Raw genomic sequence first — 24,845 nt, 5'->3', positions numbered from 1 at the left:
CGTCGATAGACCACTCTTAAGCCCATTGGAGTCGTTTTACTTCAACCCACACTCTTTAAGTGTATACATGAAGCCCTGATCTGGAAAGATAAACAAGGAAAGCCTGAGCTCACCTAATCAGCCTAACGCTCACTCATCTAGCTATTCATACATTGATTAGATCTTTCACTACATTAGGACATCAGCCAGAGCAGGTCATCGGGACCCGAAAGGTTCAATGACGGCCCCGAAGCCAGATGGCTGACGCCAGACGGCCGATGCCTAGCGGCATCGATGCCGTTTCAGTCATTCTTTGACGTAAAATATATTACCCTATGTATTACACCTAGTTTTCTGGAACATCGATCTCACCATTGTCAATGGCCTCAATGATGTCGTGGGGGTTCTTGTACTCGACACGGCAGCCGACAGACTGGGCAGTACCCAAGATCTCCTTGGTGACAGAAGCCAAAGTCTTACCGAAAGACTTCTCTCTCATCTGTCTGGCAATCTCGAAGATCTGGTCAAGAGGAATGTTACCACTGTGCTTAACGTTCTTCTCCTTCTTTCTGTCTCTTGGTGGCTCCTTCAAGGCAGTAATGACAAGAGAAGAGGCAGATGGAACAACAGAGGCGGTGGCCTGTCTGTTCTGGATTCTCAACTGAACGGTAACCTTGATACCCTTGAAGTCCTTGGTGGCCTTAGCAATGTCCTCACCAACCTTCTTTGGGGACAAACCAAGAGGACCGATCTTTGGGGCAAGAGCGGAGGAAGCACCGATTTCACCACCGACGGCTCTCAAGTACAAGAACTTAACTTCACTAGGGTCGAATTTTGGAGGCATTGTCTCTGAGTCTTGAAGATATGGGAGAGAGAGAAATGGGAGGACTTTTTTTTTTTGCAAAAAATTTTAGGCAGCGTAGCGACAGCGCTGGAACGGTGACGCACGTGACCCACAAAAACTTTCCACTGTCTTTGGATTGTTAACTATGGGGGATGCGTAGATGGGCGGTAGAGATGCGCGGACTGGTTCTCAGTGTGCAGTGTGTTTGTTAGGTGGGATGGGTCACGTGGATAGGGCTGGAGCCCTATAACCACCACCCAACACTTCCCATCCCAGGCTCCAGCCTGGGAAAAATTAGCAGTGAAGGGAGAATTATAGAGGTTGTGGCGAAAGCGTTTAATATTGCATGTAATTGAGGGTCATTGGTGTATGGTGGTTGTATTGATGGGGTATGTGGTGCAGCTGTGGTATGTAGTATAAGTAGGTATAGAGGTGGACCCAATGAAAGTAGAGGGTAATGAACTAGTGCTGATGGAAAATGGTAGTTAAAAATTGAATTCTTTTTGGTACTTGACGGTGGTTTTTTTGGTGTGCTGGTTGTTTTGGGCTGGTGTAGTTGGCACTGTTCATGCTTCTTCTGTCTGTAGATCACCATTTAAGCAGTACACCTCTGATGAATTGAAGGTATTAGTTATTAAATTCTTTATTCAAAGAAACTTAAATTTTCTTCACAAATATTCATTGTTGACAAATTTTGTGTAGCTTTTATATATTGGAAGTAAGGAATTGTTTAGTGCCTTCTACTGAAGTATTCTTTATTAAATGAACCTACAAACACCAAATGATAGAGCCACTTAAACATTAAAACACTAACAAATTTCAAGCTGAATACTTAAAAGCCCTTAGATAGACACATTGTAAATTTTGTATTTACAGAGTCACTCTTTGTAATTGAGGACGCATAAGTACCATGATGAGGATGTGTGCTACTAATTTCCTATTATTCCTACTTTACTACACCACCTTGGCCTATTAGTATATTTCTAGACAACAATTTTTAATTAGAAACCGAACTAGATCTTTTGCAAAAAATCAAATAATCAGGAGGGCGGAAAGAATAGCAAGAAGCGTATAAAGTAGACCCGTAGCACCAGGCATTGCGGCGTCACCTTTTTCCAGCGTGGAGTCAGCTCCACGAGTGAAGGTGGCAGAAGACATGCTTCCAGTTGGACCATGGTCGGCGGTATTGAAGAGAGACGTTGCGTTTCGTGAGGCAAGCGGAGTGTAGGTACGTCTTGATCTGGTAGAATAAGTGTACAAGTCTGAATTCGTCAAAAGCGAGAACGAGTCGTCAGTACTTTCAGGGGTGGCTGTAGGAGCGATGTTGTTGAACAGCTCAGTGTAGAGCGTCAAACGGGACCTTGAACCCAAATCTGTGTACTCAAACATCGCACTGATAGACGTGAAGTCGTAACGCAGAGCAGTCAGAGCACTTGGAATATCACTCGACACTTCTTCAATATCCAGATCATCAGAACCATCAGCAGCCTGTGCCAAGGCAACTTCGTAGTTCTCCAAATCATAGACGGCATAGACATTACGAAGGAAACTGTCACCCAAAGTAGGCGTCTTTTCGTCTTCGAAAATACCCAAGTAGCAGTAAGACGAAGAGGTGGACTCCATGATAAGACTCTTGATAGGAATCTTGATCTTGATTCCACTAAAATCGAAAGTAAGCTCTTCGTCCAGGTCCAAGTGCTTGCATGGGACCTCCCAGTAGCCGTAGCTTGAAGATTCGGAGCCTCCCAAGAGTTTACCAATACGGCTCACATACTCATGAGGCAAGTAGTTATTGGAAGCACCAGTATCAAGCAAAACCGATGTCCTGTAGTTCACTGCAAGGTTCTTACCACTAATGGAATCCATGGCAATTTCAAGGTAGACAGGGTTCTTCTCGCCCACCTTCTCGTAACGATTAAGAAACTTCACTTTCTGGAGAGATCCAGTATACTTTGAATGGTCCACAGCACCAAAAAGCACACTTCCCTCCAGGGCATTGTTCTTACCCAAGGAAACAGAGTACATGTTCTTCTTGATCACTCCTTGCAGCTTAAGGAGCATGGGAAGGTTCTCATACTGGTTTGAGTAAGATTTATCCTTGGCACCCAAGTAGTACGATGCTTCCAAGGCAGGAAGCCCAATACCAAGAACCCCAACTTCAGAGTCTGTATCGTCACAAACGGCGAAATTGAGACCCTTGACCTTCTGGCCTCCAACAGAAACATCGTCAACAACGTACTCACCAAAAGCATATGAACCATCACCATAGTTGATAGCGAATTCACCCAAAGTGTCGTTTCTCTTGAACGAATCGGACTTGCCAGTATTGTAAGTACCGTACAGGGTACATGCCGAGATATCGCTCGAGCGACCAGCATAACTTCTCGATGGGTAGTAGTGACCATAGTAAGACAGGTAATAATCCGAGTAGGACTGGTAGTAGTTCAGGTAATAGTCAGACAACAACAGGGTGTACTGGCGGTACGAACGGGAGTAGTAATCCGAGTAGTAGGCGTCGTAACTCGAGTAATAGTCGGAGTAATAATCCGAATAGTAGTCGTAAGTATAGTAGTTGGTATAGTAGGAGTAATAATTCAACGTGTAGTAGTACGTTGTGTAGTAGTACTTATTCACTCCATCGACGTTCTCTGTCATTGTCGATACGCTTTCAGTTTGCGTAGGAACAGCCACTTTATTGACCACCGACTTGACTTTCCCTGGACCGTGAGGAAGCACACCCTTTGCTCCAGACTCCGGTTTCCCACCTACAGTAGCAGGAAGGTAATCCAACACTCTTCTCTTATTGTTCGCTCTCTTCTTATACGAATAAGGCGAATCTGCACTGCAGTTGTTCGAAGGAACCCAAAGATCAGAAGAACCCGTATCAACCAAAACCTCCACTTTATCCTTCAGCGAGCCAATCTCCAATTGAGCCACATAGAACATCCGTTCGTTCTCCACGGTCATCTCGAAGCCATCTCTCTTCACATAAGGCTTTTTGTCGATGCTCTTATCGCCAAACGAATTGCCACGCTGGACAGTAAAATCAAGCAGTAGGATTGCCAGAACAGGCGCAATCCAGAACAAAAACTTCATTTTCTTGCCTATACTGCTCCAATTCAAGGCATTTTCCATCTTTTATAGTCAGTGTCAGCCGTGCGGCCCGACCCAACGTGGCTGCGAAAAAGGGACATTCACCAACGGCACAGAAGGGCCAAAATACAAGATTTCCCAGCCAAACCTAATGACTTGTAGCCAAAAATGGAAGCGTTTCACGTATTCTGGATCTCGTAATCTGTGTGGCTCCTCATAAGGGGTACCTGGTTGGAGAGGCTTATCGGTAACGTACGGCTTATGCAAGTAATGCGTCAGAAAGCGAGAAAGAGTCAGATCTGACTGGATGGGAAAGGAAGATGGAAGATGGAAAACAGACAATTTGATGACAGGTAAAAATTGTCAATCTGGCCAATCAGATCACTGGAAAAGTTAAATGGATATTGGAGCCCACGGCAAAAACGATTCGGCTTATCTTTGTTGGTACGGGGAAAGTAGGCCGAATAAAGGGTACTTCAAAGCCACTAGTGGAATCTGGTTAGTCAACGAAAAAAAGCCGTATCAAACGAAAAACGAAAATACTCCACATGCAATTATACGGGCATTTCCCGTGGCCACGGAGCCGAATACGGACGACCTGAGGTTCGTATTTTCTAGTTTGGTTCATCTGGAATTGGGGTAGCTTTTGATCAATGGGTGCGGCTGATGTCACCAACCATTGGACCCCAACGGTAGTTAATATCCATAAGGAACATACCGCTGGTGACCTCCTTTACACAGAGCAGGAAGAAGTAAAAAGGCAACATACACGTAAAGCCAAATAGTCAGTGCAGGGGCACTGGAGATAAGCCTGGTTATGTTAATATGACAATGGTTCAAAAATAAACGAGGGGGATTGGTGGGTATCATACATAGTAGGTTGGGGTCGGCGTTTATGCCTTCAAGAAACAGTCCGTGCCGTGATGCTTCTTTGGGACAGCTAGAGGGTTCCTCCTGGGATATCGTCTCCAATGCGCGAGTCCTGGTACTTGTCGCTTCCGTCGGGCGCTGCAGGGGCCAATTCTCTAAGCATAATGGCAGGGTTCTTGCCGTGTTCCTGGAGTTCTTTAAAGACGATGACCGGTTTCTCAGTAAGCTTTAGGATTCTCTCCTTGTCGCCGTAGCAGATCACCAACACGTACTTGCTCCAGTGGTTTCTCGGAATGTGGTGCCTCTTCATCGCCTGCTGGAGTACTTTTAGACATGTATCGTCTGAAGACGCCTTGAGCTGCTTGAGGGGCTGTGTTCCATGCGCTTGGGCCGATGTCAGCAAGTTCAGCAGACTGAGCTGCAGAGTTTTGGAGTGATTAGCTGACTGCGTGGGGCCGTTGCCGTGGAAATAATGGTTAGTGGGGCTGAGGACTGACGAGGAGCTTCTTCTGGATTTGAGTACAGATTCGTTGCGTTTGAGTTCGTCAAGGTCTCGAGGCAGCGGTCTTTCGTCGGCGGGGCTTCCAGCGGCCAGACGAGAATCAACCAAACGTGGTTTGCTGAAAAGACGATGCGACAGCGACAGTTTTCCAAGATCGGTGATTTTGCCCACTCCCATGGAAAGAATAGATCCTGACGAAAGACGTCTTGATTGAGTAGGACTGGTAGGGTTTTGGCCATAGACAGAATCGTGAAGGTGTGAATTTACCGAATTGGTTGATGTAGAATGCGTTATACCTTCGCCTGGAGCATGAGGAGGGGCAATAATATCTGGAGTAAGAGATTCCCCATGGTTAGGCCCCACCGTACCAGGATTTGACGTGTTGGCGCCGTTTTCATGATCCTTTGAATTCACCAGCAGCGTAGGCAGTTGAGCAGCGACCCCAGGGTCTAGCGTAGGCGTAGGAAGCGGTTTTGAGTCCTTGATGTAACGTATCACCGGGTTCAAGTCCGCTTTAAGCTTGATAAAGTTCTCGTTAAGTTTACGGATATCATCAGAAGAAGCCAGAGCCGAGGCCAGGCCAAGGTACGAGCCCGGATTCAGAATTGCTGAACCTGGAGTGGTCAGCGCAGGTGGCCCCGCTGACGCCATTGCCTGAGACGTCCGTTTAAAGATGTCTTGCACGAGAATCTGGCAGAGCGATAGTGCTTCCAAGGAAACCTGGTTATTGACAAGCGCTGCATGGCCGAAATTGCACGTTGTTGGAGTAGAACTGAAGCTGGTAGAGCCAGAAGCTGCTCCTGGCGTATTAGCATTCGAAGTTATACCTGGAGTTCCAGGTTTAGATGAGCCACTAGGAGGAGCAATGGAGCCACTGGAACTACTATTGCCATTCGCTGTGCCCGAAATAAGAGCGTAAATGGCTCTCTTTACACGTAGTCTCGTTGCAAGCGGCTCAATGCCCAATTCACGTAGATGTTCACTGGTGATATACGGAAGAAGCAGTCCATCTATGTTGTTATCAATAAACGTAGCACTCACATCATGGCCAATATGGCCCTTAAGGTAAGACAGCACCTGGGCCGGGTCCCACTGGAGAAACGATTCCATCACGATCCAGTAAAGGTAATTTGGTCAGGTAGTTTCCAGGCTAAAAAGCAGCAGCTGGTGTGGAATGTGGAATGGGACTGTTGATCTGACGCGTGGTGCTGACCAAGAAAATAAAGAACACTCTAAAAACCACCACCTGTTAATTGTGTAGTTTGCAGCCACAGAAACCTCTGACTTATCTTCCCTGGCTGTGTTTACACCAGTTTTATAGCTTCAACGAACTCTTGGATCTGGATCACTTGTCCTAAGTTTCGTGCTTCTGATACATACCGTCCTGATACATACAGGCCTGGGACAGACTAGACTCTGGGGGACGGTGAAAGATAAGGTTTTTAGAAGGAGGCCAGATGGAGGCTAGCCTGAGGTTGGACTGAGGCTGGAGGCTGACTAGGTATATTTATAGAAATGGAAATTGAAGAGATTTGGGGTAAAAGAGGGTGGTTGGTGGATGGCTGGACTGGACTGGCCAAGACCAGGCGGTGGTCAGTGAAAAGGTTATTTTTGGGGACGTTCTGAAGGAACGTCCGGAGGCAAATCTATTGAGATTTATAGTATGTCAGTTTTGGGATTGGAGGGTCGTTAAGAAAGTGGTGGTTGTTGGGTTGAACAGTGGTCTAACGGTTTTTCGCAGCCATTAGTTCAGACAGTAAGGTGCAACCGTGGAGTGGGTCAGTGATTGGATTGATGTGGGTGTGTAGAGGCGGTGTCTTTTTGGGAATCTATTTGTTACGGTGGTTCATTGTTGGCTTGATTTGTGGGAGTTTACGAGAGTGAAGGGGACTGGGTGGGATGGGTTACACAATGGGACTAGTGGTTTCGGTGGGAGAGGTATTGGCAGGTGTGATCTAAGGGTGGCATTATGGGAGGTTGTTATAAACGTATTATCTATTTGTTTTTAAAAGACAGTGTAATCAAGACGTTTCACGTTTCTGTGAATTGTCGGGAGTAGGTGTTGAATGATGGAGCTGGTTGACGGTACTGGGCTAGTATAAGCTGGAAGTAGAAGACATGTAATCCTGGAAAGATGTAGATTTTGAGTTGCAGGTAAAGTATGGAAGTACAATTAAAGTATGTCTTGACCATTTTACTTCTTTCATTTGCCTCCTTTAGCATTATTAGTAGGTATTAATAGAAGTCAGATAATTACCCTCATGATCCACCGTTGGTTTCACTTCTCAGTATGATCAGCAAAACCTTATTCATCTTGTCGTTCTAAAACGACCAAAACCCATTAATCTAGACTTAGCCTTCATTTTAACACCTCCTTTAAAAATAGCCAGCCATTCTTCTGATGACTCCCCTTCCCCAGATGGCATTAATTAGCGAAGCTTCACATATAATCCCCCCCTTCCATTAACCAAAACGCATCTTCCTTTCAGCCATAACCCCCTTCTATTTATACAAAGAGGAAGCGTAATTGACACTTGATTTAAACAATCCAGCGCTGATCCTGAACTCATTCATTGTGTCAAGTCGAGGCCCAAGACAAAGACCTATACTGAATCAGGTAACGCAATTAATGAACCACCAAGAAAACCAAGAAAAGTGGTGGTATTAAGAGAATCGTAATTAGATAAGAAAAAACGACTTAAAAAAAAAAAAAAAGAAATAGAATCATCAGCATTGGCACTTCCAGACATGCCTACAATGCTACTGAGAGAGCCAGAGACCATAAGCCATAGAAACAGCCCTCCACAAACTCACTCAAATTTCCAGAAAAAAACACCCAAAAAAAAACCCAAAAAACCTAAAAAATACATTCCACTTCTCCAAACCCCAAATCTCACTTCCTCGAGATTCTTTCCTTTGGTTTGGTCATTCTGTGGCGAGTGGCTCACTGCCTTCCCTGCCTCGCTGTTTTTTTCGCAGCCAAATACATCCCCAGGTCTCGATCTCCCCAGCCCACACCAGCTCCACCAAACCCCCCGCCATTTCCACCACCACAAACGGAAATAAAAAACAAAAATTACCCTGAAAATCAGGCGGGAATCCACTCCTATTTATACCTTTTCCAGTTCACCTTCCCCCCTTTTGGCCCCTTTTTGTCCCTTTTGGTGGCCCCTTTCTACCCTTAGCCTCCTGCACACGCCACCGCAACCTTCTCTAGCCCCAGCAAGCCTGGAAGGCGCTCCTAGCCCCAGATTTCCCGTTTCCTGTTTAAAATGATCTCTCCATACCACCTACTTCTTCTTTGTGTATCTATCTATTTTTTCCTAACTATAATGGCTGAACAACACCCTGACGATATTCTTATTGACCTTGGCGGAAAACAAGTGCCTTTGTCGAAAATCAACAAGCCTCACCATCGGGTTCTTGACCATAACCAGAAACCAGTGCCTGACCCTAAAACGTTCCCTGACGTGGAGCCTGAGGCCAAGGAGAGGGAAGCCAAGTTGGCTGAGGAGAGGCAAAAGGCAGCAGCTGCTGCTGCTGAGGGTTCGAAGCAGGAGTGATCCCTTGGGAAGTGATCTGGATCAAGATCCAGATCGAGATCAACTGCGCTATATAGGCAATATATGATTTATGATATGGAGGTTTAGGAGAGGGGTTGAAGGCTGGGGAGACTACGGGGAGGCAATTGAGCTGGGGGAGGACGCGTTGGAGTTGCTGGAGGCTCGGGATGGTGTTTGTTGTGGCAAATGGTGGCAAATGAGACATAGGGGAAGGTCATGGGAAGGTACCGCAATTGGTCCAGGGAAAATGGAGATGTCTTTTAATGATGTGACTCGAATTGTGGAGGCGGTTCTTGACGGTTTTGAAGAGGTAAAGGGCAGTTGTTGGACGTGCTGAATTGTGGGGTAGCGAAGCGTCTTCTATATGTCACTGACAGTTCATGGTTTACTACCTCCAAGTCCACACTGGCACTTTCCAGAGCCTCTCCTACATTCCAAAGTCTTGTATCATTCTTGTATAATTCTTGTATCAGTCTCTATTCAGCTTATTTTCAAGCATTCATCGTGGCACCTGCTTCACCAATATGAGACATCTCATCTCAGGACTAGCCAGCTACACCTTAACTCTGATTGAAACTGATCACGGCCCATTTACCTGAAGCGGTCCAGAACTCTCCAATCTCGTTACCTTGGCTCTTGTACTCCTCAATAAGCTTCTCGTTCAAACCAGCAGGCAATCCGACAACAACGTCTGCCTTACATGTACGCAACAGCAAAATTGGGAGACCAGAAGAGGCCAAGTCTTGGATGGCCTTAGTGAAAGGGGTAGTAGTGTCCCAATGCAAATCTCCGGTCAACTTTCTGTAGTTCAAGTCACCCTTAAAGATAATAAGGTTGGACTTCTTGAGTTCTTCGTAGAGGTCCTTCTGGTGAGGAATGACCCAGTAGTTCTCACAAGAGGTCCAGAACTCGTGTGCTTGGGTCGTGATTTGCTTCTTGCCAGCGTAGAACTTCAATTTTTCAAGAAGGAAGGTAACAGCTTCCTTAGCAGAATCGTCTCTGCGCAAGTCGTCAAAGAACTGTTCATCTCCAAGCTGAGCAAGAAGAAGATCGAAATCCTTTGGCATGGTGTCACTGACAAACCATGGAATCTGCTTGCAGTGAAGAACAACATTCTTCACCAACTTGGCTTCAAGCAAGAACAAGGTCAAACAAAGGTCAGCGAAAAGCTCAAAACCGGAGTTATCCAAAACAATATCGATTCTTTCACGACTGCTGCTTAAATAGTGCTTCCAGGCTTTCTGGGTATCGTTAACAATGATCTTCTCCTCGTTCTTCTTACGAACCTCAGCGCCCTGAAGACTCTTGATATCTTGCAAGCTGACGTTTCCAGCAAGCAAAGACAAGTCTGTAGCGTTACCCCAGAGCGAAATATCAATAAACTCAGTGAAAAGCAACTCCAATGCCTGTTCTTCTGCCTCCTTCTCGTTCAATTGCTGAGAAAGCAACTTGACTCTCTGGCAAAGCTCAATCACACCAAACCCTGACTGCTTGAAAGCGTCAACCTTGGCCAGCTCAAAAATATCAAATTTCTGAAGCTTCTTGGTGTTAAGAAACCACACATTGATCAACTGGTACAAGTAACACTCCAAGTATAACCATGGTCCAGTGAGCCATGTGACCAACTTCTCGTCGTTAAACTTCTGCAAACCACGATTGTACACCTCAAGCTCCGGCTTAAGCTTAATGTCCTCATCACTAAACGCCTTCACAGGCTTATCGGCCTTGAAATCCTCCAAAAGTGCCTGGAGGTTACCAATCACGAATTCAGTGCAGCCCTTAGCGTCTGGGTTCAGCTTAGCGTGCTTTTCAAGATCCTCAATGCCTGAAGTAATGATAGCAGGCCATCTTTTGTGAACTGTAGGATGAGCAAAAGACTTTGGATCGTCGTTATATGATGGGGAAGGTAAAGACATGGTTAGTTGAGGAAAAGGTGATGTGGCTGCGAATGGGGTTGTCTTTCTATATGGCAGGTTAGTAAATGCAGGCGAGCCCCACAAGTGGATGGAATGGAGAGTGGACTGGAGGGGGTGGATTATATGTTAATTGGATTTGGTAGTCTGGGATGATCTTTATGTGATTTGGGGTTTATTTGGAGGATTTTGGGGGTGTTTGGGTGGTTGGGGATGCTTATAGTGTAGGGGAGAGACGAGGAATGAGTGGTATATCGTGATGTTTCATGTATACTTAGGGGAATCGAAAAAGTACTTTCTTTTTTTTCCTTTATATTGAATTTGGCTGAATTAGAGGCCATTTTGGGTCTGAAAAAGCTTTTGGGGTGTTTTGAAGTATGGCTTTATGTGAATGGTCTGTCTCACTGGTGGGGACATTAGAGTATATAGGAGACATGTAACAGTACTATTAAAGGTGGTGGCTTAAATGAAGAAACTGAAACAGGAGATGTCTTGTGGAAAATAGAAGTTCCAAATCTAGTTGATATAAATTAGGTATTCATATCCCCATAAACACGGAGTGATAGACAGAGTAATACACAGAGCAGAGTAATGATGGTAACAAAACACCATCACTTCTCAGTTTACTTTGACTGGTCATGTTGGATAAAACGATTTTCACCATGTTTTCAAAAGGACTAGTTTTAGGAATTTGGAAGTTTAAGTACGTTTATAGAAAAGAGTGTATGTGAATGTTCTTCTCTTACCAGTCTACTATTTCAAGTACATTGATTCACAACCTGGGTCCAACTTGTATGGAATTTCATTGCGAGGAATCATTAGAAAAGAGAAAGAAAAGAGGGAATAAAGAACAAGATTCATGCTTATTGTTTAGAACATAGTCTACATTGAACCATCTCAGTATCAGCTATAGCAGTTATAAACTACCCAGACGAATGCACTATCTAATTATCATCATTCCATAATTTTCACTCCATCTCAACCAGCCAAGCTACCTTACTCTCTCAAAGCTTCTAATTAATTCAGACACCACCTTCAACCACCATTCTCCATCTCCTCTTCCTTCCTCCTACTACCCACCACCAGTACCAGTTCCACTTCCAAACCCCACCAAAAGACGCGTCTCCTAGCCAACCAAACCACCAAACACCTGAAAATCCTTCAAATTCCAATTCCACCAAGCTCTCTAATTACTCCTTTCAACCATCTGCTGACTTGACGGTGGCTCATCTGCTCGTATTCTATGCACTGTTTTTCGCAGCCACTTTCCAGACAACCTATCTTACCCAAACAGTACAAAATAAGCTGTTTTTGAATCCACGTCATTTGCCAAACTCCCCACCCTCTCCCAAACTCTATTTCCTTCTTTCCACTTCTTCCCACCTCTTCCTTGCTTTGTGTACCCCTGGTGACGCTGTTGGTTAGGCGCGTCGGACAAGTTTGGAGCCAGCCAGCCGAGGCCCATCGCAGCAACCAACCCACTTTAAACCCCAGAAACCCAAAAGTACCGAAAAACATCTTTACTTCATTGAGAGACCTCCCCGAGTAATTCTCAGAATTACTAAAAAACAGCCCTCCCTTAAACTTCCTTACCTTTACCTCACAATTTCACTTCTCCCCCACTGAGACATCTGGGCATGCACAGGGTACTGCCAAGGGTCCAAGACGAGGTATAGATGATAACACAAAAAGCACCTCGCCTCTGGAAGTGGTGTGGAAAAACGGTACAAAGCAAAAAACGTTCATAAAAAAAATCAAGAAAATCGACAATCCAACTTTCCTCTTCCATACTACTTCCTTCCACTTGCTTATCGGCGTTTCTGTTTGTCTTACCGAGCGCGCCATATACATATAATACAGTTGAGGAATTTCACCAACGCTTAAGAAACGACAACAGCTCTGCTATTCCCCTTCCAGTCATGGTTGCCTTGCCAAAACGATGGATAAGGAACCTCATCTACGTGACGTCGTTCATGTCGGTTATTGTCCTTTTGCTATTGGTGGCCCAGGAGAATAAGCTCATCTCTATACCTGCCTTGACGGTGCCTCAGCTCTTCAGGTTTGGCGAAGAAAGCGTGGCTCGCATGCAATCATACGTGATCGACGTGTCTGTGGAGAACTGTCTTCGAGTGAACTTGAAGAACAGGGATTGTGTGGTGAAGGACGAGTCCAAAGGGTACCAGGGCGACTTGCGGGGTCATGGAGGCTGGTCTGTGGTGGATAAGGACCTTTCGCTTGGGAAGTCTTTACTTTACAAGCAGCATTTGGGGTTGAAGTTGGCGGTTTTCAATAATGGCGAACAGCCCAAGTACGACGTTGTGGTGGACGTTGCAGTGAGTGATCCAGTTGAGGATGGGAAGATCAAGCATAACGAAAAGGCGCTTATACCTGAAAAAGTGCTTAAGGATATTCACAAATCGAGGGTTTTCGATGAAGAGAACCAGAAACAGTTGGAGGAGGCCAATAAGGATGAGGTTTTGGACGGCAAGGTCGATGCTGATGAAATTACCAAGTTGAAGCAGGAACAGGAGAGCCAGGCTGAAGACCTTCGGGCGTCTACTGAGAAGGAAAAGCAAGAAAAGGAGCAAGGGAAGGAGCAGGAGAAGGAGAAGGAAGCTAAGGTTGAAGGCCCTGAAGAAAAACCTCAAGATCCAGAGGCTGACAAGGCCAAATCAGAGAAAGATAGTACGAAACCTAAACGGGATCTTGAAACCAGGGAGAAGAAATCTTCTTACCATGAATTGGATGGGTTTTACCTGATCCCGAATGCTAAACAACTCGAGGAGGCCAAATGGAGGAAATCTTCTAATGGTATTTGGCTTAAATATGGTCCTCAGGGTAAAAAAGCTGTTACATGGATCAACGTTGTTTTTGGTCCTGATGCCGTTGTCCCATTTGAAGACGCTGTCCTTATTAAGCAGCCTCTTTTGGATACTGGTGCAGCTCCAGGCCTTGAGCCTAGAATTGCTATCCGCAGAGAAGGTATGATCAAGAAGACACCACTTCCCGAGTTGCGTTTCAAAAAGAACGGTAAGTTCAAGATCCTTCAAGTGGCCGACCTTCATTTCTCAACAGGTGTGGGTAAATGTCGTGATCCATTCCCAGAAGAGTCTGCCGAGGACTGTGAAGCTGACCCACGTACTATCAGATTCATCAACAGAGTGCTTGATCTTGAAAAACCTGATTTTGTCGCTCTTACAGGTGACCAGATTTTTGGAGACGATGCGCCAGATCCAATGACGGCCCTTTTCAAAGCTGTGGCTCCTTTCGAGAAACGTAAAATCCCATATGGACTTGTATTGGGTAACCATGACGACCAACTGACTTACGACAGAGAGTCGTTGATGTATGCAGCCGCAGCTTTCCCTTATTCGATGGCCACCCCTGGCCCAAAGGAAGTAGAAGGTTACGGTAACTATGGTATTTCTGTGACGTCACACAAGATGCTGAAGAAGGTAGCTGCCGCTTTATACTTTCTCGATTCTCATGCATACTCCAAGAAGCCCAAGACTAATCCAGGATACGACTGGTTTAAGGATTCCCAGATGTGGTGGCTTGAACAAGAAGCCGGTGGCATGGCTGAGCAAATGGTTAAAGAAAACCGGCTTTCTATGGCGTTTTTCCATATCCCCATCCCCGAATTCAAGAACATTGATTCCTCAGACACCGTTGGTAAAAAGCTTGAAGGCATTGCAGCGCCCAGGTACAACAGCGGCATGAGGACACATTTTGCCAATGCCAACGTGCAAGTGGCAGCAGTTGGACACGACCACTGCAACGACTACTGTTTATTAGATATAGAGAACCGTGGCGAAGAGGACTACGAGTCAAAGATGTGGCTCTGCTACGGAGGAGGTGTTGGAGAAGGTGGATATGGCGGTTACGGTGGGTACATCAGACGGTTGAGAGTGTACGAGTTGGACGAAGACAAGGGCAGTATCAGGCTGTGGAAGAGAGCGGAGAACGACCCCAACAAGGTCTTTGACAAGCATCGGATGGTGAATAACGGGGTTGTTCTGAACTAAGGTTTGGAGTTGATAACTCGCGAAAAAAATAGAATGGTTGCAAAATCCTCCATGCGGCTACATTCCAAAGTCAAACAAGAAACCGAAACACAAAGGCACGGGTTTGTCTTGGCTTAGAATGAGACATTAATGGGCCCAGGTCAATGTCAGGAAGGCCCAATATTGATCGGCAGGATAGCCCTTTTGCCTGGTTATGGCAAGCTACATACCAAGGACATTCTCGGGACAGGCTTGCCGAACAATAAGCGAAGGTTTACGCTAGGCGAGCGGGCCAGGAAGACATTGACAGAGATTGGCGGTGGCCAGGGCCCATGATCTAGAATAGCCAGATTGGGACGCCGAGGCTGAACGTTGAGGCTGGACGTTGGGGCTGGACGTTGGTCGAGACCTGCGTTGGAGGAACTCAGCAGCAGGGGCTATACGTTGATACTTGCAATCCTCGGCTTTCCCTTTTAGTTGTCCTCGGCTTTTTCTATTGCTTTTACTGCCAGAGCCCTTCGGTCTGGCTAGATCTGTCGTCACTTCTGTCTTTGGCTGAGGACGTTTTGCACCCATTTCTGCAGGGCGCCAGGCACCAGCTGGTCTAGACAGACAGACAGTTCACGAAGTGGAAAGTGACCAAGGAGTGACCAGGCAGTAAACGAAGGCGGCCCCCAGCTGGTGTCCTACAAAATCAAAACTCCCAACCGAAGACTTCAATGTGGAAACCACCATCCAGCCCTCTTCGTGTTTCTCACTTTCGCAGCCATTGATCTATCAGGCACCAGCCACAACCAACCCCCATCACTTCCCCCAATCTTCCCCCAAAACCCCCAAACATCCCCCACTTTCCATCACCTATTCATCACTTACCCAGAAATCCAAAAATCTGTGCATTATTTTTGTGTCCCCCCTTTCCCCCTGAATCTTCACCTCTCCATCTTCCTTTGTTATGGTCTCTGCCTGCGCCCTAGGCGCCTAGGCGCGTAAAGATATCTACACCAATTCTTCACCTTTTTAACTACTCACCCTTCCACCCACCTTCTTTTTTCTTAAACAAAAACCTTCCATATTTCGTTCCCAATGGAGTATACCGATCTCCAGCTGTGGCTCCTAAAGAACAAGTGCCTGCAGCACTTGGGCAAGTTCATTGAAAACGGCGTTACTCTAGACTTGGTGCCTGAACTAGACACCGCTGCCTTGAAGGAAATGGGCATCCACAAGGTTGGCGATAGACTACGACTTGAGGTGGCCATTCTGGCGCTCAACATGCAGAGGTTGAAGACGAGTGTGGGCATTGAAGACGTGCAAAGACAGGTTCAGCTGGAGCTTTCGCTGCAGTGGGCGCAGACTGGCGGTGCTGGGGCTACTGGTGGTGCTGGAAAGACGTTTAATGGCGTGGTGCCTGCTGAAAGTGACGATTCGACGTTTGTGGCTAACGGGAGCAGGTCGCTTCAGAGACTGCGGTCGGGCTCGGATCGGGACGCTTCTGCTAGGACAGTTACGTTCATCTTGCCAGACGGGTCCATGAAGAAGGTGAACATCGAGGGATGCTTCAATACCCAGCTGATCAAGCGGAAGGCGCTTAAAAAACTCGGCGTCAAGGGCAGAGATACCGATTACGATACGTATATTCACACGACGGGGCCTGGAGGTGCTAAGATATCGAGTTTGTACGATGTGGAGTTCGTGACAATCTGTTTTGCTCCAGATAGAATGGAAAAGCATCGGATTATGCTTACGCCGAAGGGCGAGCAGCCTTCGCCTACGGCGGCAGAACAGTCGCTTCGAATTCTACAAAGAATGGCCGGTAGGAAACCCCAGACGCCTCAGATGCGTAACTTCTTTGGCCAGCGTCCTCCTTCTGAGTTGATTTCGTCCAATTTGGGCGAGTACTTCCCACAAGCGCCTCAGCAAGAGTTGGAAACTACAGTTCGTAACTCGGTACGTTACAGTATGCGTCTACTGAGAAGGTTTCGTGTTCCCACAACGCTGCTGATCTTCCTGGGGAAGCTGGGCGGTGTTTCAATGGCATCTTCTGAACGCAGACCTCGTAACCACAAAACGATAGGCGACATGATGGTGCACAACGTCAGTGTCATTGACGAAGCTACAAACCCTCAAGATACAATTTCCCTAGTCAGTAAACCAGAGCTGGCCTCTGTGGACGATGGCCAGCTGGAGGTGTCTCACCGGACGGAGATGAGCAAACACCGCTTTTCTGTGGCTGCGCTGTATACCACCAATAACAACCGGTACTCGAGAATTGAGCTCTTTAGTATTGATTCAGATGACGATAATGCCGATGATTGTCTAGACTATTATGGCGAGTTGAGTGCGGATGGTGAGGATATTCAACCATTTATTCCTGGTAGAAAATGGGTCCAGGGTGCTCGTATCGGTGCTGGATCCTTTGGTACTGTTGTATTGGGCATGGATCCTGTTACCGGTGAACTCATGGCTGTCAAACAAGTGCCTATACCGACAGGTGCTGCAAGACACAATGACCTGCAAAGGTCGATGATAGAAGCGTTGCACCACGAAATGGCCTTGCTAAAGGAACTCAACCATGAAAATATTGTTCGTTACTTTGGCTCATCGTCCGAAGGCAGTTTCCTCAATATCTTCTTGGAATACGTGCCAGGAGGAAGTGTACAGCTGATGTTACAGCTGTATGGACCGTTCGAAGAACCTTTGATTCGTAACTTCGTCAGACAAGTGCTTGTCGGACTCACATACCTTCACAGCGTGGACATCATCCACAGAGACATCAAAGGTGCAAATATTCTTATTGACATTAAAGGAACCGTCAAAATCAGTGATTTTGGTATTTCCAAAAAAGTGGACTCATCTGAAGATAGAGAAGGTAACAAACAAGCCCGTAGGGCTTCCTTACAAGGCTCTGTCTACTGGATGGCTCCAGAAGTGGTCAAGCAGACTGCTTACACAAAGAAAGCTGACATTTGGTCGGTTGGCTGTTTGGTAGTAGAGATGTTTACCGGAAAGCATCCGTTCCCCAGCTTCAGTCAAATGCAAGCCATCTTTAAGATTGGTACTCATACCCAACCTCAAGTGCCCGAATGGTGTACTGCCGAGGGAAAAGACTTTTTAACCAGAACGTTCGAGATAGATTACGACAAGCGACCCACTGCAACGCAGCTATTGGGAGAGGCTTTCTTGAGCCCGTTGATTTTATCACACCTGGGCCCAAGCGATTGATATAGTGTATTATGAGTAGCGTGTATTATATGAGAGATGAACCTTTTGTAGGAAGTTATTGCGTTGGAAATTTAGGGATATTTGATATTTTAGAGCCAAGAAGAGATAATTTATGGTTTTATCATTCTTCATGGTTTTGGAGGTTCGCTTTGAGACATAGCTAGGTATTCCAGTTAACCCTAAACTAGCCACAGCAAGTATACGAACCTGGGAAGATTCGAAGCTGAAATAAGTTGATTTCATAGTGGTTAGGTAAATAGTATGGTATCAAGTCATGATGATGGTGGTTTGTAGTGGTGGTCTATGGTTCAATGACCATCAACGATACCTTAAGACAACAATTCAAGCGATCAAAATTCACGTCTTCCAACTACTAAATTCTTACAGGCTTACTGTCATTACTAACTTTAATACTGTAACTTCACGCTGGCCATCAAAGAGTACCCAGACACCACATTCACCACTGATCCATGTAACGGCAGCTAGAGAACTCCAAAACCTAAAAATGTCCATTTACAAAGCGAAGACAGAAGCCATGAAAGAGCTTTCTTCAAAAGAGAAAGATAAAAAAAAGAAGCTCTATGTTTACACTTCCACTGGCCTCCCTCGCCAACTGTCTAACCTCTACTCACCGAGACCAGCCAAAAACCACCATCCACTTCACCAGAACCTGCCATTGAAAACAACAAAAAACAACAATCTTTTTAATCCAAATCGCTCCACCCGATTCCCGATTCCCCCAATTCACCTCCCCCGATAAAAATACTACACCTACAGTTAGCCCACTGGGGGGCCTTCCTCACCAGACCCCAGCTGCCCTCACCACCCACAGAACACACAATACACCAACGCTGCATCCAAAAATCCTGTTATTCCGTTGAGACAATGCAAAAACCTGTTATTCCGTTAACCCATCTCTCTATTCCTAAGATACACCTCTCAGAAACAATCTCTAACCCTCAATTCCTCATCCCAAGTGCCCCCCTGGCCCTTTTTTTCGCAGCCATTTTGTCCCATTTCCTCCATTCCCCTGCCGCCAATTCCTCCCTCTTCCTCCCTCGCCTTTCCCTCGCCTCAACCACTGCCCCAGTCACTCCACCTTTTTTTCTTGCCATTTCTGCCAGCCACGTTTTTCATCAGCCAACCCAAAACCTTCAAATCACCTTCTCTTCTCTCTTTTTCCTTCCCCCTTATGACGTCACAAAAACCCATGCACCTTCTTTTTTGCCTCCCCTCCACCTCCCTTCTCTTCGTGACCTTTCCTTATCCTTCTCCTCTCGCTTCGTGGTAACTGTCCAAGCCTGCTTTTTCCCCATACTTTCCTCGCACATACTGCGAAAAACCTGGGGATAGCTTTTTTTTATGAATTATACAGCTAATTTCATGGTTTCTTGCACATAAGACCACCAAAAACACCTCTCGCACTAAATCTGCCCTTCTTCTTCTCTTTCATCACCACCACGAGCCTCCCACTGAAAACACCACTCCATCATCTTCTCCTCCTCCAGTCTTTTTCCAATTGCTTTCACTGTTTTCAGGTTACTACAGTTGTCTGCTCCTCACGTGACCACTTAGTTTCCCACCCACCACAGCTTCGGGACATGGATATCCCGCTCAAATCGCTGCCCAGAGTATCCATCTCTACGCTAGACCACGCTTTCCCTAAAGAAACCCATGAAGATGTGCCAGAATCAAGACGCTCCAGGCGTGACACTCACCTCGGCCAGGAGCTGGGGCTGCTGCCCAATTCGTCTTCCAGAAACGTCCAGGCTCAGATGTTTACACTGAAACTGCCTCAATTGGCTGATACTGAGGGCGACAAACACGAGAGAAACTATAGGTTGGCCAGAACGTACTCGGAAACGGAATTTAACAATTTTGATAGTGAAACCGGCCATAGATTGTATGACGATGGTATCTTCCGTCTGAGACCGTCCAAAGCGGGCTCTCCCCAGCGGCATGACGGAAGTGCTCCGAAATTATACTCTCGGTCTTACGAACAGAATGTGGATACTGATCTGGGCTCTCTTGGTGGCCTTGAAGATGAATACATCCCCGGTTTGGACTTTGCCGATGTGGTGAGGTCCTGGAATCCTACAACCAGAGATAGCTCTGCCCAGGCGTCTCGTGAGCATTCGTATTTGGACTTGAGGAAGTTGCACGCCCAGGTGGCGCCGCAACCGATCCAGTTCAGAAACCCTCTGGCGCTTGGGAAGCACCAAGATGATGATTCCATTGCTAAACCTCCTAAAAAACACAAAAGCTCGCCTAGTCCCACTTCAGGGATCTCCCAGGACTCCATCAAAGAAGAGCCTCACGAAATCAACTACGAATCCATCCTTGCATCTTTGCCTAACAACTTTACTGAACTTCCTTACTCCCAGAGGAAGAAGGTGGTGAAACTGTTTTCCGAATCTATAGACTACTCCCAGTTTCTGCTTTACGTTAAGAATCAACTCGGCGGCGAACGCTCTTGTCTGACCCTGAGCAGGACTCACCGTTCTTACGGTACTCCTGTTATTGGTTCTAGCGGAGGCAGTCTTCGGAGATCAAGGCGAAACAGTACCACCAACAATAACACCGTCGCTGGACGCTTGTTGGCCCTTTCGCTGTCTGCAGATTTACGTAAACTCGACAAACCACCTAAAGTTAATGTGGACGAGAAAGGCGCAATGGTGTTGGGCTACGAATTGGGTAGAGTCATTGGTTTTGGTGCCTGGGGCACGATCCGTGAATGTTTCTCCAAAGACGGCGAAGTCAAGGCCATCAAGACCGTCAAGTCCATTCGCGAGTACGATAATGGTAACAATTCTCCTAAAAGCAAAGGCAAGCCTGTTCACAACCCCAAAGTTCTTCTGGTGTTCAGAAAAGAGATCGAGATTTGGCGCCAGCTACAACATCCTTCCTTATTGCCACTTCTTGACCATACAGAAACCGAAGATACCATCTTTTGTCTTACTAATCGGATTTCGGGAGGCACTCTTTTTGAGGTTGTCTCTCGCTGGGGCGTTTTTAACGACGGCATTTCCAATACCTCCGGCCCTGTGGGCTTCCTGATCCTGCGCCAGAAAAGACGTCTTTTGATGCTGCGCAGTTCATTAGACAGATTGTGGAAGCATTACTCTACATGCACCAGGAATTGGGTATCGTTCACGGCGACTTGAAATTAGAGAATGTTCTCGTGGACGACCTGGACACCGATAATGTCCATGTGGTGCTCTGTGACTTTGGTATGTCTAGAGTCTTTGCCCCAAGACTCAGCAGAAAACTGTCAAGACGCGATGTCGACGATAGCACCTCGATGCTTAGATCCAAGAGCTCTGCTACACAAATCAGGAAACCTTTCCATGGAGGTGATTCGCCAAGCTTGAAGAATCTCTTCTCTGACGACAGCAAAATCGGCATTCTGCACTTCCATAGATCCCACGGTCCATCACTCCAGTCTCTTGACTTGACTCCTACTAATTCTAAAACATCATTGGCTGACTTCCACGAGTTCAAGGTCAGAGACCAGCACATAATGTCGAATATTGAGTCAGAATTACCTCATTCTCATATTGGCCTGTTGCCATACGCTTCGCCTGAATTGCTTGAGCCTCAGCCTCCACCATTGGGCCCCTCTGCTGATATATGGGCATTGGGTGTTGTTTTATTCACCATGGTGGTTGGTAAGCTTCCATTCCAGCATCCCTTCGAGCCACGTTTGCGTGCCATCATTAGTGCCGGCAAATTCGATAAGAAGGAGCTCAAGCAAGCTTGCCTCATGGCCTGGATTTATGACGACGACGAAGAAGGTGTCAAGAATAATTCGTTTGTTGACGCTGCTCGTCAAAAAGAGATTGCCGAAATCAAGCAAGTCTGGGAACAAAACGATAGAGATGAGTTTGAGTGGGTCTACAATATGGTTGAAGGATGTCTTGAACGTGATATCACCAAGAGATGGGATCTCTTTATGATGTTTGAGGAGCTTAAGGTGCACGAGAACCAGCTCGAACAGGCCCAGGTGTAGGGCCTTTCGTAACGAGGCATGCGATACGAACAATGATTTACGAAACAGCAGGAAACGCACATATAATCATCACTAAAAATCGACATAATTCTTAATCAGAAAACTGAATCAAAACCTTACCGCTGGCATGGTTAGAAGCAAGTTTGTCCAAAGCCGTCTGGTAGTCCTCGACTGGCGTAACGCTGTCAATGGAGTTGACAAACTGCAATTCGCTCTGGTACTTGATAGCCTTATCGGCCCACTTGTTACCTGGGTTAAGCTTGACAAGGCTGTAGTAGTAGTCGTAGTATCCAACACGGGAGCCCAAGATTCTGAGACCACCGTTGAGGTTCTTGACAACCAAACTGAGCAAAGAGTCACTGCCGTACTTAAGCTTGGAGTCACCAGCAATTGAGCCGTAGAAGCCAAAGTTGGCCTTGTTCTGGACAATGTTGGTGATCTCAGGGAACAAGTCGGCATTACCGGCACAGTCGAAAATGGCATCGAACTTACCAGATTCCTTGACCAGCTCCAAAACAGGCTGCAAGATAGACTTGTGCTGAGTGTAGTCAATAATCTTATCGGCGCCAAAGCTGGTGATGAGGTCAGCAGACTTGCCAGAACAAGTAACCACCACCTCACCGACATTGTAAGCCTTCTTGGCAACCTGGACAGTGTATCTTCCGACAGAAGTACCAGCACCAAGCACCAAAACCTTCTTCAATGGGTTCTTTGGGTTCACCTCGTTAAAGAAGGTCTGAGCAGTACCAAGCACAAGCGGGTACGACGCAGCCTGGTCCAAAGGAAGACTGTCAGGGGTCTTTCTGATCGACTCGCCAGACTCAGCAAATGGGTCAACCAACGTGTACTGGCCAGCGGTACCGTTACCAAAAGGAGTCTGGTTCAAACCATTGACCCTATCGCCAACCTTAAGGCCCGTCTTCTTGGCAGCCTCGGCACCAACAGCCACAACTTCACCAGAATAGTCCGAAGCAAAGCCTCTCTCGCCACGGAAAATCCAAGCCGAAGCAGCATTCTTCAACAAAAAGTCAATTGGGTTCAAAGCAGCATAGTGAACCTTCACCAACACCTTCTTCTCTGGCACTTTAAACCCAGAAGGCGATTCCTCCACGTCCGAGAACTGTGTCTCCTTGTACGTGATAGGCGTAGTGTTGTTTTTGTATCTAAGAGCTTTGTAAGTGAAAGGAGCCATGTTTAGAAAAAGGTGGTTACGGCCAAAAAAGTGTGGATATTTCCACGCCTTATATAGCCCTGCTTGCTGGAAGACGCACGGCAGGAGCAAGATGCATCTTGAGAAGCTTCTTAGCAGAGGGTGCGCAAGCAGACGTCATTTTAAGTATGGAGGCACAGATGAGATGTGGCTGGTGAGCAACCGAGGAAAGGGTTAGGGAAGGTGAAATTGGCTTCACTATGGGCGTCCATATTGGTTTAGGGTTGATTTTTTTGGTGATTTTTCACTTTTGGTGGTTTAGTTGCCACTGGCGTGTGAAGAATCGGGCGCGGAAAGATGCCGGGAAAATGGCTTTGTCAGCTGGATAATAGAAGCCACCAGAAGGTACTTTGATTTGTAAGACAAGCAAGGAAGGAGTGGTGGCTGTTTCATGTGAAGGGGTGGTTTGGTTGCTGTGTTGGTGTAGGTAGTGGCGTTGGTGGATAGATCTCGGAGTGCTTCGGAGCCGGGATGAGAAGGTGGGACAGGTTTGGCAGTTTCAGGGTCTTCAGGGACAGACCAGTTTCAGCAGCCCCTTGCATATCCTGGGCATTGTTGGTGGAAAGTGTCAATTTTTGTGGGTCGGTTTCGAGTGGCGGTTTCAGCCGTGGATGGCCGTTGGTGGCGGTTGGTGGATTTGACGTACCGAGGTCAATTAGGTTTCAGCGCATATGGCGTCGTCAGGGAAGGTTCAGGTGAGAAACGGGGGGCAAAAGAGGCTGAGAGATGAGGAGGGAAGAGGAGGGAAAGAGGAGAGAGTGAGTTTCGTAGACCGGCTTCTGTTGGGAGATTGTATGGGTACGGCTACTGGGGTAGCTAGGGTGATGGCTCAATTGGCGTGCAATTGACGTAGAAGTAGAGGAATGGAGATTGTCAGAACGGAGAATGGTATTTCTAATTTTAAGCTTTACGGTAAAAGGCTATTTGGAGTATGGCCTGATAGGCTACTGGCTGCTGCCTTCTGTGAATGCATGCTAAGAGTTGTACAACATATGCTTGCTGCGTGAAAGAGAAGGTAGAGTCTTTGGCGATAGATCCATAAGTAGAGATTATTTGGTTTGCCATTATTCAAGCAAAACATGGAACTTCTGTAAATGAAGTTTAGATGGTTGTGAGAGCAAGCTGAGAGGATGCCGAGTGGCTTGGTTTAGTGATAAGCTTTAACGTACAGAAGCGGTAGATCTTTGATTTCCGTCAATGGGTTGGCGTGGTTCTATATGGACGATGGAGTTTAAGCGACGAACTATGACATATGTAGTTGGTTTACGATACATATGTCCTGTTGTCCTTCAAGCAGTCAGGCAATTGTCAATTCCAAAGGAAGTGCCTATCTTGGCTCCAATTGTAATTTGTTGGCAAGTAAACAGACTGAAAGATAATATAATACTATACTGGCGGAATTCGTTCAAACAAGGGTGGTCCATGATGTGACTGTAGGAGCTGTACTACTGTCGTCACTGGATCTATAGCAGCTAGAGTCATAGAAGTCACACTCGTAGTTATCAGAATTCAATAGTTTTTCGTGAAACCGGTTTCACCGGACATTCCAGGCCTAAGTAGCACCAAAAGACGCAATTTATGTCAAGACTGTAGTAGAGTGGAACTTCCATCATGGAAGCTAGCCTAGCTTAGATAGCAC

The 24,845-nt window shown here is 46.5% G+C and overlaps 8 protein-coding genes across 8 annotated transcripts; 3 read left to right on the top strand and 5 right to left on the bottom strand. All coding sequences in view use genetic code 12, as the record gives it.

Moving 5' to 3' along the window:
• Positions 1-325: 325 nt before the first annotated feature.
• Positions 326-823, bottom strand: RPL12 (60S ribosomal protein uL11; the record flags this gene model as incomplete). Its single annotated transcript, XM_025484440.1, has 1 exon — positions 326-823. One exon carries the CDS (start codon positions 821-823, stop codon positions 326-328), a length of 498 nt encoding a protein of 165 aa, XP_025342655.1.
• A 1,032-nt stretch (positions 824-1,855) lies between these two features.
• On the bottom strand, positions 1,856-3,958 carry CXQ85_000703 (pepsin-like aspartic protease; the record flags this gene model as incomplete). The annotated part of the gene is made up of 1 exon (XM_025484439.1): positions 1,856-3,958. The coding sequence occupies one exon, from the start codon at positions 3,956-3,958 to the stop codon at positions 1,856-1,858; it is 2,103 nt and encodes a 700-aa protein (XP_025342654.1).
• Positions 3,959-4,856: 898 nt separating this feature from the next.
• STE50 (Ste50p) lies at positions 4,857-6,398 on the bottom strand (the record flags this gene model as incomplete). The annotated part of the gene is made up of 1 exon (XM_025484438.1): positions 4,857-6,398. One exon carries the CDS (start codon positions 6,396-6,398, stop codon positions 4,857-4,859), a length of 1,542 nt encoding a protein of 513 aa, XP_025342653.1.
• A 3,013-nt stretch (positions 6,399-9,411) lies between these two features.
• HRT2 (putative methyltransferase) lies at positions 9,412-10,767 on the bottom strand (the record flags this gene model as incomplete). Its single annotated transcript, XM_025484437.1, has 1 exon — positions 9,412-10,767. One exon carries the CDS (start codon positions 10,765-10,767, stop codon positions 9,412-9,414), a length of 1,356 nt encoding a protein of 451 aa, XP_025342652.1.
• Positions 10,768-12,737: 1,970 nt separating this feature from the next.
• On the top strand, positions 12,738-14,789 carry CXQ85_000700 (phosphoprotein phosphatase; the record flags this gene model as incomplete). Its single annotated transcript, XM_025484436.1, has 1 exon — positions 12,738-14,789. One exon carries the CDS (start codon positions 12,738-12,740, stop codon positions 14,787-14,789), a length of 2,052 nt encoding a protein of 683 aa, XP_025342651.1.
• A 1,062-nt stretch (positions 14,790-15,851) lies between these two features.
• On the top strand, positions 15,852-17,987 carry STE11 (mitogen-activated protein kinase kinase kinase; the record flags this gene model as incomplete). Its single annotated transcript, XM_025484435.1, has 1 exon — positions 15,852-17,987. One exon carries the CDS (start codon positions 15,852-15,854, stop codon positions 17,985-17,987), a length of 2,136 nt encoding a protein of 711 aa, XP_025342650.1.
• A 1,601-nt stretch (positions 17,988-19,588) lies between these two features.
• On the top strand, positions 19,589-21,996 carry CXQ85_000698 (protein kinase; the record flags this gene model as incomplete). Its single annotated transcript, XM_025484434.1, has 2 exons — positions 19,589-21,031; positions 21,061-21,996. 2 exons carry the CDS (start codon positions 19,589-19,591, stop codon positions 21,994-21,996), a joined length of 2,379 nt encoding a protein of 792 aa, XP_025342649.1.
• A 91-nt stretch (positions 21,997-22,087) lies between these two features.
• Positions 22,088-23,188, bottom strand: YIM1 (Yim1p; the record flags this gene model as incomplete). The annotated part of the gene is made up of 1 exon (XM_025484433.1): positions 22,088-23,188. The coding sequence occupies one exon, from the start codon at positions 23,186-23,188 to the stop codon at positions 22,088-22,090; it is 1,101 nt and encodes a 366-aa protein (XP_025342648.1).
• Positions 23,189-24,845: the final 1,657 nt, after the last annotated feature.

The sequence above is a fragment of the Candidozyma haemuli genome, assembly GCF_002926055.2.
Source record: "Candidozyma haemuli strain B11899 chromosome Unknown A_2014730914, whole genome shotgun sequence".
In the NCBI taxonomy this organism is placed as follows: domain Eukaryota; kingdom Fungi; phylum Ascomycota; class Pichiomycetes; order Serinales; family Metschnikowiaceae; genus Candidozyma; species Candidozyma haemuli.
The sequence above is the reverse complement of the archived record's forward strand: the minus strand, read 5'-3'. Positions and strand labels throughout refer to the sequence as shown.